The sequence below is a fragment of the Diabrotica undecimpunctata genome, chromosome 9, assembly GCF_040954645.1.
Source record: "Diabrotica undecimpunctata isolate CICGRU chromosome 9, icDiaUnde3, whole genome shotgun sequence".
Lineage (NCBI taxonomy): Eukaryota > Metazoa > Arthropoda > Insecta > Coleoptera > Chrysomelidae > Diabrotica > Diabrotica undecimpunctata.
In genome coordinates, this window is record NC_092811.1 from 116042752 (window position 1) to 116060321 (window position 17570).

Consider the following 17570-nt stretch of genomic DNA (forward strand, 5'->3'; position numbering starts at 1 on the left):
TGATTGGAGAGAGATACAGCAGTCTCAAAAACATTCACATTATAGTCATGATGATCCAAACTGAGAAATATATTGTCCAGACAATTCTTCCCCCTTGTGGGTTCAAAGACCATCTGGGTTAGTCCAAAAGCTACATACTTCAACACATTCTCGAGTCACAGGAAGAAAATTTACATTGAAGTCCCCTACAGCCTATAGATTACCCTTACCATGAACAATAGTCACAGCTTGTTCCATTACTTCCAGAAAAATATCCAAAGAAGCAGGTGGTTGTGTGTAAACTGAAATTATATATAATTTAAATATTTAAAAAATATATACAACAGATTTCAAATCATAAATGGAGAACCTCCCCCTGTCTCAGCAACCCACTGCAGCCAATCTATAATCTGTTATATGTAAGGGTTCAATCTCCCCATTTGTGTGTCAATTACACAAACAATGTCACAGTTTTTTTCTTGTATGTGAAATAGCTTTAGCTTGTCCTTTTGTTTGCACCACCCTCAGTCTCTTGACACTTGGATGTAGCATCTTTTTTAAATCGAGGACCATCTACAGCGTTTGGTTTCATGACCTTATCACACTCACTTGCTTTTATTTCTAAAAATTTTGACCTCTATTGTCAAAAAAATCTTTATACCAGTTCATGTGAAATCTTTTTACACCTACATCAGTTGATACATCTTGTCCTTGTGGTTAAAAGGAGCAGATACTACAAAAGCTTTAACATAATGTTCCTGGCCAGACAATTCTTTTACTGCGGTGGTAGTCTTCCATGCCCTGTTTCTCCTTTAGGAATATATGAATATCATTTGTGGAAGTTATTCTATGCTACCTCTTAATTCTGAGATGGCTTGGCGTACCCCACGGTGAATCTAGATATCCTAATTCAATTCATTTTCAACTTTATCTTTAGATATCCTCATTCAGTTCATTCTCAACAACTTGCGCTGTTTGATTTTAATATAGGCTACATATAATTCTAATATATTTACTGTCGTATGTTTTTATTTAACAAAATTTCATTGAGCCGACTATGCTGCCCTCTGTCAATGCCTTCTCAAAATCAATGAAACAGGCATATACTTCTTGGTTCATGTCTAGACATCTCTGCGAAAGAACACTCACTGCAAACAGTACATCCCATGTTCCCAGACCTTTCCTAAATCCCATTTGTATATTACTTATGCCTTCATCTAATTTCTTATGTATTCTATTGTGAATTACTTTTAAAAACAGTTTCAAGACATGACTCATTATTTGGCTTTTTTGGGAAGCAGTATAAATGTCAATTGGAGTCATTCTTTAGGTATTATACCTGTTCTATATGGTAATAAATAAATCCAAAAGAAGATCAATAGATTCAGTATTCACAATTTTGAGTAATTCAATGGGAACTTCATCAGGACCGGGAGATTTACCATTTCTAGCTTGCTTCATTGCATATTTAATTTCTTCTCATATTATAATGTCAGGCCCAGTATCATCTTTTGGTGCTTCTATTCTCTCTCATTATCTTCAAAAAGCTGTGCTATATATTGTATCCATCTCTGCATTTTCTGGTTAGTATCTGTTGTAAGTGCACCACTTTCATCTCTTGGTTGCCTAGTTTTAACTGTTTTTCTCATTTGTATTAGTTCTCTAATTCGTTTTTCGTCATAGACATCACTGGAATTCTTTATTTTAAATTAGTTGTTAGCTTATTTTGCAGGATTCTAGAAAGTTCAGAACTTATGAAAATATCCAAAGGGTATATGAGATTAAACTTTATTGCATATGTTACAAAACTTACCAAAAGAGTCTAAAAACGCTATAGATTACCTTATTTTTTTAAGAAAGCAGATTGTAAATAAGTTAAGTTATGTAGGCTATTCTTGTGTGGAAGTGACCCAAGCTACCAACATAGTAATGTTTTATTTCAAATCCAACTCTTAATTACATTTTTTTTTTCTGTGCTGAATATTAATACACATTTTTTGTTATTTTCAGCTGTAAATATGGCAAACCGTTCACTGTTTGTGGATAGGAATACAAGTCCACAGCTCAGTACGTCAATGAGCTTAAGAAGACCCCAATTTAACGCATCAACTTTTGGTTCACCAAACTTTTTCGATCAAACATTATCCACAGAGAAAGTAATCAGTTCGCCGTTTTATAGTGGAAGTACAATGTATGGGGGAGCTTCAGCTTATGGAAATAAATTTGGTAGGAGAGTAAAAGATTTTAGAGCTAATCTGAAGAGATCAGTTCATATCAAACCTATTAAGAAGACTAGTGAGAATGGAAATTTAGTTTTAGGCAAAACTGCAAGGAAAATTTTAGAAACTATAGAACAATATACTACACCCGTTAATGATGCTAAGAAAATACCTGTAGCTTCAAAAAGGGCTAGACTAGATAGTAGTTTGCTTGGGCAGCACATTGGTGCAAAACCGTACACTTTAATACCAGAAAATGCCTCAAACAGAGAATTACAGGTTCCTACAGTATCTGAGTTACTAAAAATGAAGCAAAAGGCAAAGCTTCAAAGTAGTACTGAGGCGGTTAGACAAATTGCCACCACGTCCAAATCAGACCTAAATACAGTGCAACAACCTTCACCTACGAACACCTCCAAAATAGAAACTCCACAAAAAGTGGAAACTCCTAAAACTTTTGCAACACTTCCGAAATTTGAATCATCTCAAAAAATAGAAACTGTTGCTAAGTCCAAAATTTGTCAAAGCACAGAGGCTCCTCAGTTGACAGAAACTCCTAAAGTAACAAAAACTGTTTCTAAAACAGAAACTTCTCGTAAAACTGAAGTATTACCTCAAAAAAACACAACCTTTCAAAAAGTAGAAAACACGACAAAAGAAAAGCTGAACACTTTGCCCAGTCTTCCAATAACAACACCTTTAAATAAATCTGATTCACTTAATTCTGCAGCCATTAAGAAAACAGTTGAAAAAATACCAGAAATTACTGTGACTACTACCCCAACAAAACCTCAAAATTCTCAGACGTCTTTTGGTATTGGAGGTATCAAAAAAACCAATCAAAAGGAACAAACACTAACCACTCAATTTAAATTTTCAGATCCGTTAATAGTTGCTGAAAATCTGAACAGCATCATAGCCATAAATAATTTCAAATTTAGCGAACCTTTGGCTAATATAAACAAAACTGAAAAAAGCTCGAAGAGTTTTAAAGAAAAGAACAATGGTCAAAGTAATTCCAAAGATATTTCATCGAATACTTCATTATTAGATAAATTTAAACCAGCAAGTGGCACTTGGGAATGCAGCACATGTCTAATTAGGAACAGTCAAGATAAGACAAAATGCATAGCGTGTGAAACTCCCAAAGTAAAACCAGCACAGATCGAGAATATGAAAACTTCATTTGGAGATAAGTTCAAGATGCCAGAAAATATGTGGGAATGCCCCGTCTGTATGATTAGGAATGCAAATGATAGTGCCAAGTGTGTAGCATGTGAAACACCTAATCCAAAAGCTCCATCATTGGTTACTTCATCTTCGAATTTCCTAGCAAAGTTCCAGCCTCCAACAAACAGTTGGGAATGTTCAACTTGTCTTGTAAGGAATAAACAAGAACATGAAAAATGTATTGCTTGTGAGAATCCTAGGGTAGCGAAAACAAATGTAGTGGATGTGATGAATTCGTTTAAGAAGAAGGCAGATGAATGGACATGTGAGGTAAGAGACTATATACTAGTAATATGATATTCTAAACACTAGGATTATTGGAACATTTGTTTTTCCAGTTAGGGGATCATATCACTCACTTTTGAGACATTAACTTGTTATTTTGGTCTGTACCAGGTATTATTAGGAAATGTACCTGATTTTTACTATTTTACTTATTTGTTTAATGTTGGTCAGGCGACACCTCTCGATTTGGCTTATATTTTACAACAGACATTATATGTCCAAAATAAAGCTTTACATCATCATCATCATCATTGGCTCTACAATCCATGGTGGGTCTTGGCCTGCTCAAAGATAATTCTCCATTCTCTCCTATTATTCGCCTAGGCTTTCCAGTTTCATACTCCCAAAATTCTCAAATCTTCCTCCACCTGATCCTTAAATCGTGCTCTGGGTCTCTCCTCACTCCATCTATTCTTTGTTTATAAATATATTTTGGCGGCTCCATCTCATTCATTCTCTCTATGTGACCCAACCACCTAATAACATCAGGTTTGTCATACAGGCGGTAAAGTTCGAAATTATAGCGTCTACGCCATAATCCGCCCTCCTGTACTCCTCATAGATATGCCGGAGGATTTTACGTTCAAAGCATCTTAAACGTTCTTCATCGCTCTTTGTCATCGTCCATGTTTCCGACGCATAGGTGAGGGTGGGCTTGATAAGAGTTCTGTATATCACTAGTTTCGTTCTTTTTGTAACTAGGCTTGTTGTTAAAAAATTTTTTAATCCATAATAGGCTCTATTTGCCAGATATATCCGTCTGTTAATTTCTGCAATTACTGCACTATTCTGATTAATTTGTGATCCTAGGTATATAAACTCTCTTACTCCTTTGAAAGTATATGTTCCGATCGTTAGATCTTCAGGTTGTGCTGCTTGTATATAATTTGATACTTTCATATACTTCTTCTTAATAGTGTTAACCTCTTGTCCCATTCATTTTGTTGCTGCTTCAAGAGCCTTGAATGATTCGACCACGTCCGCCTTTCTTCTTGCAATAATGTCGATGTCATCGGCGTACGCTAGTAATTGTACGCTGCGATTAATAATAGTTCCTCTGGTTGTTATTCCAGATTCTTTTATCGCTTTCTCTAGTGCAATATTGAATAGAAGGCATGATAGGCTGTCTCCTTGTCCAAGTCCTATCTGAGACTGGAATGTTCTGGAAACTCCGTTCTGCACTCTAACTTTACACTCGACTCTTGAGAGGGTCGCTTTCACCAATTTTACTAAGTGTACTGATATGCTGAATTCTATCATGGCCTTGTACAGTGCGTTTCTTTCAACACTATCATAGGCACATCTAAAATCAACAAACGGGTGATGAGTATCAATGCCATACTTCTATGTTTTTCCAGAGCTTGCCTTAGAAGGAATATTTGATCGGTTGTTGATCTTTCTTTACGAAACCCACACTGATATTTACCTATTATGTCTTCACAATATCCCGATAGTCGGTTGTAAAGAATATATGCCAATATTTTGTATGTTACGTTTAGGAGGGTTGTTCCTCTGTAGTTGTCACATATTGCTTGATCTCCTTTCTTGTGGATAGATACAATTATACCTACATTCCAGTCTTCTAGCAACTTTATTTGCTTCCAGATCAGGTCTACTAGTTTACATATACAGTATGTCAGGTTTTTTTGCCATCCTTTAAAAGTTCTGAAGGAATGCCATCTGCCCCAGGAGCTTTGTTTTTTTTCAATTTTTGTATAGCTTGGATGACTTCTACCTCTGTTGGGATGTCATCTTTCTCTCTTTCGTCGTCAATGGATGTTGGATTTCTGATTCGTGGAGCCCTGTCTCACCTCTTATATTTAGCCTTTCCTCAAAGTTTTCTGCCCATTTTTCTAGTATCTGGTCCTGATCACCAATGATCTCCCCTGTTCTATTTCTAACGATTGATAATCTAGGTTTGAACTCTTTCCTGTTCTGGTTAATCCTCTCATAAAACTTTCGCGTTTCTGCTTGTGCCTTATAGTTCTCTAGTTCTTTTAGTTGGCTCTCTATAAGCTCTTTCTTCTTTTTTATAAGTATTCGTTTTTCTTCTCGTCTCAGCTGCCTATACTCTTCCTCTGTTTGTCTCGTTCTTCGCCCTTGGAGTCTTCTATATGCCTGATTTTTTCTTTGCGTTGCTTGTGCGCATTCCTCATCGTACCAGTCTGACCTTAATTTTTTATGTTTTTGCTTTCTGATAACTTCAGTTGCCACTTCTTCCAATATGGCTCTACACTGCCTCCAATAGTTGTTAATATCTTCAACTATAACATCCGTGCAGCCTTCCAGCTTGCTTTCGAGACTTTCCTCGAATCTCTTAGCTTTTTCAGGGTTTTTTCAACGCTTCTACTTTAAACCTTTCCTCTTAAACTCCTTTTTATTTCTTTGCATTGGAGATTCTAGCTCTTAGTTTAGCTTGTAGTAGATAATCGTCCGTGTCTATGTTCGCCCCGCGTCTTGCACGTACGTCTATCACGTCGCTGAAGTGTCTTGCGTCAACCACCACATGGTCGATTTGGTTTACTGTATTCCCATCTGGACTTCTCCATGTTCCCTTATGTATATCTTTGTGTCTGAAGCATGTGCTGGCAATCACTATCTTCGTTGATGAGGCTAAGTGTATTAGTCGAGTTCCATTGTTGTTTAACTCTTCATGTAAACTGTGAATTCCAATGGTTTGCATGTATTCCCTCTCCTTACCTATCTTTGCATTAAAATCTCCTATTAAAACCTTTACGTAATTTCTAGGACAATGTTCTATGGTTTATATGGGTAATTAAATTTTTTCCTATATTTTTCACTTTTCACTCAAAAACTATCCAAAAATACATATTCGATGTAAAATTTTCCGCTGAAAACGATTATGATGTTAAAATTACCCTAACTATCAAGGAAAATTCGGAACATTTGAAAGACCCTATTTTTCTTTAAAAAATGATATCTCAAAAACATATCTTTCAATTTTAACATATTTTTCTTTCAAAATTTAGCAAAAGTTGTTAAAAAGTATATACTTTGGGGTAAAAATAAGACAACTCTTATATCAGATGATGAAATGGTATTACATTCACTAGAATGGTCAAATTCCCAAATTTTCCGAAATTTTTGGTTTTTTCTGACAGTTTTCTGTAATTTCTCATTGTTTTCTTAACCCAAATGCCATTCTGAACACACGATTTGGTTTCCCTACAAAATTTTACATAAAACAATGTATTTTAATATGATTTTGCGGCAGTTAATTAGATGTCTTGAGTAATTGAAAAAAATTATTGTCTTGCTATTTTCACAATTGTAATTTATTAGTTGTAAATTATTACACCTGCAAAATAAATTACTAAAACTATATTTATTTAATCCTTTCTCTGAAATTTTAATTTACACACAAGAATTATGTGTCCTGGAAGAAAGCCAAAAATCCTAAAAAATAGGTATTAATATTTATCATATTAATAAAGGTCCATTTATAATTTTCTAAATTTCAATTTATTATTTTCAGAAATTGTTAAATGATATGATGTAACCCCTATTTTTTTTTATTCTTGCTTGAAAAATAATAATCAATGATTCAAAATTATTTGCGAGTAGGATAATTTTAAACGCGCTCGATGGCTCACTGTTCCACTGCGCATGACTTATGATTCAGCCAGTTAAGAATGGTCGATTCGTTTATTCCCCTCAGCTTTGCAGTTGGAAAACGTATAGTATGATATGGTGTTAAAAATTCCAGTAATTTTTAACTTAAATAATGGTTATTTTGACATATTCTATTTACTTAGTTATATTTCTATGTATTCGTTTTAGGTATGTATGGTGAGGAATCAGATGGATCGTAATAAATGTCAATGCTGTGAAGCTTTGAAACCGGGAGCTCCAAAACCAACTGCCCAAGAAACTGGAAAATTGTCTACAACAAAGTACAACTTTGGTTTGGACAAAACAGCAACTGCGCAGTTTAAATTTGGAATTCAGCCAATAACTACAGGAGAATCTACTTTATCGAAAGTATCCACGCCTGTTAGTACAGAAACTAAATTAAACAGTAGTACAACGCCTACTTTTTCATTTGGTGTTAAAACTAGTACAGAGAAAAAGCCTGAAGTGGAACCTCCACAACCTGGTGGTAGCAAAGCGGTTGCTGTTATTAGTGGAACTGTTTTACCAGAAAAATCATCAAGTACTATTTCTACTAAGTTGGAAGAGAAAACTTCTTTTCCAGCAGTTGTTACTGCTAATGCTGCTAAGGAATCAAGTACAGCACCTACTGCTGCTGTAAATGATTTAAATTCTGCAAGTCCTAAGCCCGCATTTAGTTTTGCTGCGGATAAATCCAAACCTATAGCCAAGTTTGAATTTTCTAAACCAGCTGTACCGACAACAACCAATTCAGTTGAGCCTCCACCAAACAAAGTAGTAAAGACTTCGCCTAACCCAGGATTTTCTTTTGGAAAATCAGTCAATCCAGTCGGTCCCACTTCTACACCTGTGTTTGGACAGAATACTCCAGCTGCTACCGTGTTTGGTGAAGATACACCATCGATATTTGGACAAAACCGTTCAACAGGCATAACACTGTTTGGACAAAATAAATCGTCCAGTACTACAAGTAAGTACTTTTAGATTAAAATATACAATTATTTAAAAGTAAAAATCTGGGTCAAAATTCCATTTTTTTTTTCAATATACATAATAAAATATAAAATTAAATAATTTGCATATCAAATTGTTTCAAATAACGTTATTACTTTATAATGTCTTATTGTGATGGACACAGTGTACTATACGAGCCCCTTCCCATTACAGTTGGCTCAACGTTAGATTGATAAGAAAATTGAATTTTAGAGCACAAAAATAAAAGCTCAGCGTAAGTTTCAGAAATTTTAATGCATCGAACAACATTTTTGAATTCCCTAATTATAGAAAATATTTTATAACGTAATGAAAACTATTGATTAAAAAGAATAATAATACATAAAAAAAAACGCATAGAATATGTAATATTAACAAACAAAAATGTGAAAGTCTACCACTGAGTTATATGCCCTTTATTTTTAATAACATCCACAATTCTTCGAGGCATAGTTTTTAGCAAGTTCTGACAAAATTCTAATGTAAACGAATCCCATATTTCTTGCAATTTTTCCTTCAATTCGTTGACGGATCTGGCAGGATGTTTCCTCAAAGCTTTTTTCATTTCACGGCACAAAGTCTCTATCGGGGACAAGTTAAGACTGTTGAAATCCATTACTGAAGAGGTATGCCATGGTCTTCAATCCATTTTAAACTCTTTTTTGAAGTATGGCAACCTGCACCGTCCTGTTGGAAGACAAAATCTTCCGCTAATGTTAAACGGTGTTCCATAATCGGTAAAAGAGGTTCTTCTAAAATATTCAAATATTTGTCCGTGTTTTCAATCCCATCGATAAAATGTAACTTTCCCACACCTTTAGACGACATGCTGCCCCCAGATCATGACATATGCAGGAAATTTGATTTTTCTCTTCAGCCAGTCGGGGTGGAAAGCTTTTCCTGCGAATGACGTGATTCCTACTGTCTCCAACACACACTTCAAATCTGGACTCATCACTCCATTGTATTGAATCCCATTGCGACAAAATCTTTATGCTCTTTTGACCATCTTAGATTTTTCTTTTGTTGTAATGTTAAAAGTGGCTTTTGTTAAGCCTAAAATAAAATAAAATTTATTAAAAACTATTCGTACTAATTTTTTCAACTATAAAACTTACTTTGTAAGTACCAAATCCTAATTTGTGGGCCTCTCGGTGACATGTTGGCCTAGAAACGTGTCTTCCAATAACGTCACTCCATAAAACGCTTACTCCATATAATTTTCGTCGATTTTTCACTATAATGTGTCTTAATGTCCTTCGATCTGCTTTGGTTATTTTACTTTTTCATACATTTCTAGGTTTTGTGACGACCCAACCTATAGTTTTGTATCTTCTGACTATATTTCTTACACTATAGCTTAACAGCTGCAACATATTCGCGATTGCCGAATTGGATTTTCCAGAATTAAAAATGCTGTGTGAAACAAACAGTCAATTTCTAGACTCACTCGTCAGACTCTTTAACAATATTTATAACAGCGGGGAGTTTCCTGAAGACTGGCTAGAGTCCACTTTTGTTGCCATACCGAAAAAACCAAAACCAAAGTCTTGTGATCAACATCGGATGATAAGTCTAATTAACCACATTTCGAAGGCATACACCAAGGCTATTTACAACAGAATAAGCAAAAAATGCGAGGATAACATTGGAGATTCGCAGTTTGGGTTTCGGAATTCTCTTGGGACAAGAGAAGCACTTTTTAGTCTACAGGTACTCATCCAGCGCTGCAGAGATATGAACAAATACGTGTACATATGCTTTATAGACTACGCAAAAGCATTCGATAACGTAAAGCACGAAAAGATAATTGAAGTTCTCCATAAGATCGGAGTCGACTACAGAGACATTCGAACAATATCGAGTCTCTATTGGGGTCAAACAGCTAAAGTGAAAGTAGGATCTACATTGACCAATAAAATTGAGATCAAGAAAGGGGTATGACAGGGCTGTATCTTGTCTCCTATTCTCTTTAATATATACTCAGAAGAAGTATTTAAGACAGCGCTGGAGGAAAGCACAGAAGGCATAAAGATAAATGGAGAAATAATTAATAACATAAGGTATGCTGATGACACTGTGATTTTAGCAAGTAGCATGGAGGAACTGAGTTGCCTAATGAGTAAGATACAAAAAACAAGTGCACAATACGGACTCAGACTAAATATCACAAAAACCAAATGGATGTTAGTAAGCAAAACCCAACAACCACCACAGCAACTGATATTAGACAATGAAAGAATTGAACACATGGATTCGTACATCTACTTGGGAACAACAGTTAACTCAAATTGGGATCAAGCGAAGGAAATACGTATAAGAGTAGAAAAGGCAAGAGCATCGTTCACTAGCATGAAGCAAATTTTCACCTCTAAAAGCCTCACCCTACCTCTCAAAATTCGACTTCTGAAATGTTATGTATTCCCGGTTTTATTATATGGAATGGAGGCGTGGGCAATGACCTCAACATTGATGAAAAAAGTAGAGGCCTTCGAAATGTGGGCTTACCGACGTATATTATGTATATCCTGGACTGAGCACGTGACCAACGAAGAGGTACTACGCCGGATAGGTAAAGAGAGAGAGGTAGGAATAAGTATAAAGAAAAGAAAGTTGGAATACTTGGGTCACGTTATGAGACATAATAAATATAGAGTACAACAGCTGATCGTTCAAGGGAAAATAGACAGCAGAAGGGGTCCAGGGAGGAGAAGACACTCGTGGCTCCAAAACTTGCGGCAATGGTTCGGATTGTCATCTGCTGAACTATTCAGATCTGCCGTAAACAAAGTCAGAATAGCCATGTTGATTGCCAACGTTCGGAACGGACAAGGCACATGAGGAAGAAGAATTAAAAAATCGAATAATGGTTGAACAAATTTTCTCATCTATAACTTTACCTCGACTCATTGTACAATCCACAAACTGCAAAAAGCTTTACAATACTACAAAATACATTTGGCATTAACTGACATTGACACTGACATAATATTGTTGTTTTGATGTCATTTTATCATAGCTACCTCTGGATTTAAAGTAATTAAGAAAAAATCAACGTATGTTGACGATAAGTGAATGCATAGCCAGGGTTTAGTGATTTTGTTTTATTGTTGAAAATAATTAAAAAAACCATGAGGGTGATGTTTTTAATAAATATTAATAAAAATGCCATATTAATTAATATAGGAACTTATAAAAACATACAGAGTATAATTTGTTTATGGTAATCAACTTCCATAATCTGCAAATTCCATAGGTGGGCCAACTGATATGGGAAGGGGCTCCTATTCCCCATCCTCTTCTGTTTTGCTCATTTTCCTTTCAGTCTTTTATTTTCATGCACTTTTTGCACCTGCGTTGTCTTCTTGAGCCAATTAACCTTCTACAGAAGAAGTTTATTTAAAATAGGGAAAGCCATAATATATTTTTTTATATGTATGTGAGAATTCATAGATATATTTTTCTTTAGGTGGTAATAATGGCATCGATGCTAAACCTGCTCCATCTTTTGGAATTCCTACTAAACCAGCAGTGGACGTCCCATCTACCAATACAACAATCTCGAAACCATTCTCTTTCACAAAACCTAACGTGGAACCAGCCACCAATGCCCCAGTATTCAACTTTGGGCAGTCCGCAAGTCAAGCAGTCACCGCAGCAACTACCCAATCGTCTGGCTTCAGCTTTGGCCAGGCTGCAAAATCGCCAGTTTTCAGTTTTACTGGAGCTAAAACAGACAGTGGATCCACTACAACAAATATGTTTAGTGCGGCTGGCAAAAACGGACCTTTCAATTTTGGTGGCAATAACCAGAATACTGATACCCAGAAGGCGGGATTTAATTTTGGAGCTTCGTCCACGACCCCGATGCCAGCATTTAATATGACACCAGCACAACCAGCAGCACAGGCAGCGGTAAGTAATATTTTTGATTGAGTTATTTTCCTAGAATTGAAGGAATTATATTTTTATATTCATATTTAAGGCTTTACTAATGAATAGATGTTCTGGCTGTTAAAATTTGCTCCCAAATATTTTATGGAAGTTACCTGTTCCATTATTTGTCCGTTGGCATACAAATGTATGTTTGTTGGTATCTTTGAAAATACTAGAATTTAAGTTTTGGAAACATTTAGATGTAAACTGAACTTTGTATGTAGTCAAATACACATGCTTTATAGATGAGAGAACGCATTCGATAACGTGAAGCACGACAAATTTATAAATCTGTTCAAACAAATTGAGTTAGATGGTCAAGACTAAGACAAGGATTATCAAGAAGGTATATTGGAACCAGTCAGCTCACATCCAAAGTCAGAAATATGACAACATCATAACTTCTAGGTCATTTTTTTTACTAACGTTAACTACTTTGTTCACTAAAAGCTGTAATCCTTGAGCAGTGGCTGCAAAAATGTTGGTGTCATTGATGTATCTAAAATTGTTTACTCACCAAAAATGTTTCGTCCAAGAAGTACTGCTCCATGGCGGACAGTTAATCTCTGAAACGGCAAACCTGAAATATAAAATTCTAGAAGGATTTTAAAAAAGAATTGCCCTTACGTGATATTATACCAGAAAAATTGAAAATTCTTTAAAAGAAACAAAATCTCGTTGTTGACTTTAACAGAGGCCGATTGATTCTGGTATATATTTCTGATTATACTATCTTGTAGGACTTCCACAATTTTGTTGTATTTATTTCGTCTTCGGGGGCACTCCTCAACATACCTGAGATCATTCGCATTGTCTGGTTTAATTGGGTGTCAATAATCTTCGTGTGTTTGCTATAGAGCCATACTGGGGAAGCATATTCAGCCGCCGAGACTATAAGTCCGAGGGCGAATGATCTGAGGACCCCATGTGGTGCCACATAGCTTTTGGACTATATTATTTCACGTTTTCAGTTTTGCGGCCGTTCTTTGTAGGTATTCTTTAAAACTCAATGTTCTTTCCAGAGTCACTCCCAAGATATTTTGGTGTTGAGTTATGAGTGAGCAGTCTGTTTTCAAAGTGAACAGAGAGTTTTTTGTTGGCTTGGGCATTATTTAGATGGAAACAGCACACTTCGGTTTTCGTTGCATTGACCGTAGCCTCCATTTGCGAAAGTATTGTCCCATAACAGCAAGGTCATCCGTTAGTATTGTTTCTGTAATATCCATGTTATTATGTCTTGCTGCAATGGCCTAGTCGTCAGCGTAGCCAAATTTCTGCGAAGTTGTCCCAGGTAGGTCCGCGATGTATAAATTAAACAGTAAGGGTGTCAAAACAGATCCCTGTAGTAGTCCATTGCTGAGCTTCATTTGGACACTTTTAAAGTTGCCCATTGTGACTTAAAAAGGTATATCGATGAGCATGCTATCAATAAGTTTAGTTACCTTTTGACATGGGATGGCACGGATTAGTTTGCAGATTAAGCGTCGTCTCCAGACAGTATCGTATGCAGCTGATAGGTCAATGAAAGCAACGGATGTTTTTTGCTTTAAATGGATTAAATGTTCCAACAGTTTATAGACACAGCTCAGCAGTACAATCGGTCGGTAGTTTTGGTGCTGATCACTTGCCTTTTCTGGTTTTAATGTGGCTATAATAGAGGGCCTTTTTTAGTGAATGCGGGATTTCTCCTGATTTTAACATATCTGTACAGAAATCACCCAGCCATTTCCTAGCATATTTGCCACAGTGGAGTAAAAATTCTGGATGGATTTTATCGTAGCCGGGTGCCTTTCCAGACTTAATTTCTGATATTGCTGAAATAATTTCTTCTGGAGTAAACTTGTCAGAGTATTCAGATGTAGGCGGGCATACAGACTTTAGTATTTTTAGTTCTTGTTTTACTTTGGTGGTGTGGTCACGATCTCTAGGTGCTCTTGAGGTTGTTACAATGTGGGAGGCTACTCTGTTGGGAGCTATTGGTACTTTGTCTCTAGTTGGGAGTCTGCTACTACCAAGTTTTCTAAGTAAAGACCATGCTTTTCTGCTTGATTTAGTAAAGTCTAATTTTTCCAGTTTCCATTCATTTTTGTCGTCTGGCTGCATCCAAACTGTGCAGTAGTTTGCACTCACATTTTTCATCCCATCCTGGGACATACTCTTTATGATATCCTCTGGGTATAGTTTTCTTCGCTGTAGAGATAACCGCGCCAACAATTCTCATGTAGTTTGCACGTGTTGGGGTTATCCATCCCAGACATTTGTCCAATCTTTCAGTAAAAATTGCCCAGTCTGCTTTTTGAAACTTTCACATAGGTCGAGGAAAAGACGATATTATTGGTATTTTGATGACAACTTCTATTACAACTGGTCTGTTGGCTATGTGTAAAATCTGGGAGTACTGTATGTGAAGCTGCCAGTGGTTGATTGTTTTCATTTGTAGAAACAAAACATAGGTCTGGGTTGTATTCTCGCCTCTATGTTGCAGATCGAAAAGTTCCCCGATCTTTAGCATCAAATACTTAAATAAGTGTCAGCCTCTTCGCTCCAGTTTAGCAGAGCCTCGCCGTTTTGATCACTGTGCCTATACTTCCAGAGTTCATAACGACTGTTGAAGTCTCCAACATAAACTGAGGGGTGTGGGTAGGCGTGAATAACATGCAGAGACCACAGGACTGCTGGGGGTTTATAAATATTGCTGACAGTAATTCCGCCAATTTGTATAGTCACTGTATGAATGTTATTTATATCTGATGTAGAACATATGTGTGCATTCTCTATTTTGTTTCGGACATAGGTTGCCACTCCATAAGCTGGATAGTAAGTTGCACCTAATAAATCATAGTCATGAATTGTTCCTCTAGCAAGAATTTGTTCTTCGTTTTCTACATGGGTTTCCTGAATTGCGACCACGTCGATATTATTTTCAATGAGTACCTTTTGAAGTTACTCACATTTACTTCTACTAATACCTTCTATATTTAAATGGCAGATTTGTATGCTTGGTCCTGAGGTCCATTTAAATTGTTGGTTGGAGGCATATCTTATATTTGTGATGTGTTCTTGCCAGGAGAACTAGAGATTTTAGATTGTCTGGCTGCCTTTTGCGTTTTGTTGTATTAAACGTTGTCAATGAAGCGTTATATACAGGGCCGGCAAAAAAATCTGTACACAGTGAATAAAACACATAAATCAGGATAATTATTGTTATTTTAATTTTACAAATTAATACTTTGTCATATCACCCTTGTAGTCAATGACAAGCTGGATTCTCTTAGGCATGGATTGAGCAAGTTTCAAGAAATATTCTTCTTCCATGGTCATCCACAACCTCTTCAATTCCTCTTTCAGCTGATTTTTTTTGCTCGGTCGACACTCTTGAACCTTATTTTTCATCATATTCCAGGCGTTCTCGATGGGATTAAGGTCGGGCGATTTACCTGGCCATTCCAATTCGTTGATATTGTGATCATTCAAGAACTTTGACACTGTGTTGGCCTTGTGAACAATGGCACCGTCGTGCATTAAGAAGTCACATTCGTGAATTTCCCACAAGTTCAATAAATGTTGTTCTAGAACAGTCACATAGTTGCTTGCTCTCATTGTAACATTCTTTGACGGGAAATACAATCCTGCCCTTCCTTTATTTCCACTAAACGCACCCCATACCAATACACTTTCAGGATGTTTGACCATTTTAACTGTGAATTTTGAATCGTACCTTGACGCGGTGTGTAGACGACGAACAAATTTGGAACTTCCTCTTACTAACCTGAACGTACTTGTTTAGGTGTCCAATGCTGATACCTTTTACAAAAATCTAATCTTTTTTCATACCTTTGTAAGCCAGAGCTTCTTTTATTTTTGAGTTCTGTAGCAATTATGGAAGGGTTCAATATTATTTCACGCCTGATGATTGTGTCAGTCCCAGGTGATGTTTTTTTAGGAGCTCCAGAACCAGGTTTTTTTTCCCGGAACAGTCCTTAAAGGCAACGACGCAGCCGACCGTTTCAATTGATATAAACTGATTCTTTTGAAACACCAATATCACGTGCTACAGTAATTACAGAGCCTCCTTTCTCAAGTAACATTAAAGCACGAACTTTCTCCTGTTGTGTGAGTTTCTTTCGACCCATATTTTTCACTTTAATTTAGAATTTAAAGATCCCAAACTTTACTGAGTAAATAAAAAGCAGCTTAACACTGACTACTCGCACAAAGCCAACTATGTACGGTACAAACACGCAGAATAAACGAAAGAAACTAAGCGGTCAGTAAACAAGCCCAGACAGAACGCATGCAATTTTTCTTTAAATTTAGTGATTTATTTGGCAATGTAAAGATTTTTTTGCTGGCACTGTACATTAGAGTTTATATCTTTACATCCTTGGAATAGGACGTCTCTTATTCCCAGCCTTTTCCAAAAACCAAATTGTGTTGGTGACTTTGTATACTTTGTTCTTTGAGTCAGATAGACAATTGCTTACCATCTCTTAGAATTGTAATGGATGAATGAATGTTTTGGTCGCATCTAAAATTTATTGCGTATGTAATCTTACATTATGTTTCTCTTTTCAGCCTTCAGGAGGATTCAACTTTTTTGACGCAAATGCTAAACCAACATTTAACTTCAGTGCAGGATCTACACCAGTATTTACGTAAGTTACTTTGCAAGCTTTGTATTTGTATGCGTGATTATATATAAACTACTTATTTAGAAACTGTATTCATGCCAGTGAATTTTGGGAAGAGTGGGATTAGACTACATATGCGCTTAAAAATTTCACCTTTGGTCAAGATAGATTTGGAAACAATTGTAATAACTTAACTGACGTTCTGCAATGTTAATTATGTTTGTAACCATCATGCATCATACTGACCAGTTCCTATCATTTGTGTTTGACTGCGATTTTAAGTATTGTGACTTAAAAAAAGGCGTTTGTTGTTAACAATCTGTCCAAATATAATTAACGTCAAATTGAACCATTCAGTAAGCAGTCATTGTTGCAATGGCAACACGAAAATTCTCCTCCATCAAAGAAGTTTGTTTGCAAGCATGTATAATGAAACTTTGAACAAACTCCATCGAGTTATAAGACGAAACAGTCCAGGAAAGCTCTCATATGATGTCATCGTTCTTCACTTCACCGTTGTAAGTTTTTGAGCAGTCACTACATTTAAGCTTGTATACAAATGATGTAATGATGAGCACTTACACAGTGGTGTATACAAACTTAAATGTAGCGAATGCCCAAAAACTTACATCGATCAAACTGGTGCAACTTTTAATAAACGGAT

At 36.1% G+C, this 17570-nt stretch overlaps 1 protein-coding gene across 4 annotated transcripts in view; it reads left to right on the forward strand.

Annotated features, from left to right (window-relative positions):
- The window catches only part of Nup153 (nucleoporin 153), a 32916-nt gene that overhangs the window by 13555 nt on the left and 1791 nt on the right, over positions 1–17570 (forward strand). For 3 of the 4 annotated variants that reach the window (XM_072544049.1, XM_072544048.1, XM_072544051.1), the window contains 4 exons: positions 1990–3698; positions 7515–8316; positions 11809–12254; positions 16851–16930. In XM_072544049.1, coding sequence (XP_072400150.1) covers positions 1990–3698; positions 7515–8316; positions 11809–12254; positions 16851–16930 — 3037 coding nt within the window. The remainder of the gene's footprint in view (positions 1–1989; positions 3699–7514; positions 8317–11808; positions 12255–16850; positions 16931–17570) is intronic. The other variant, XM_072544050.1, reaches the window with a different exon arrangement.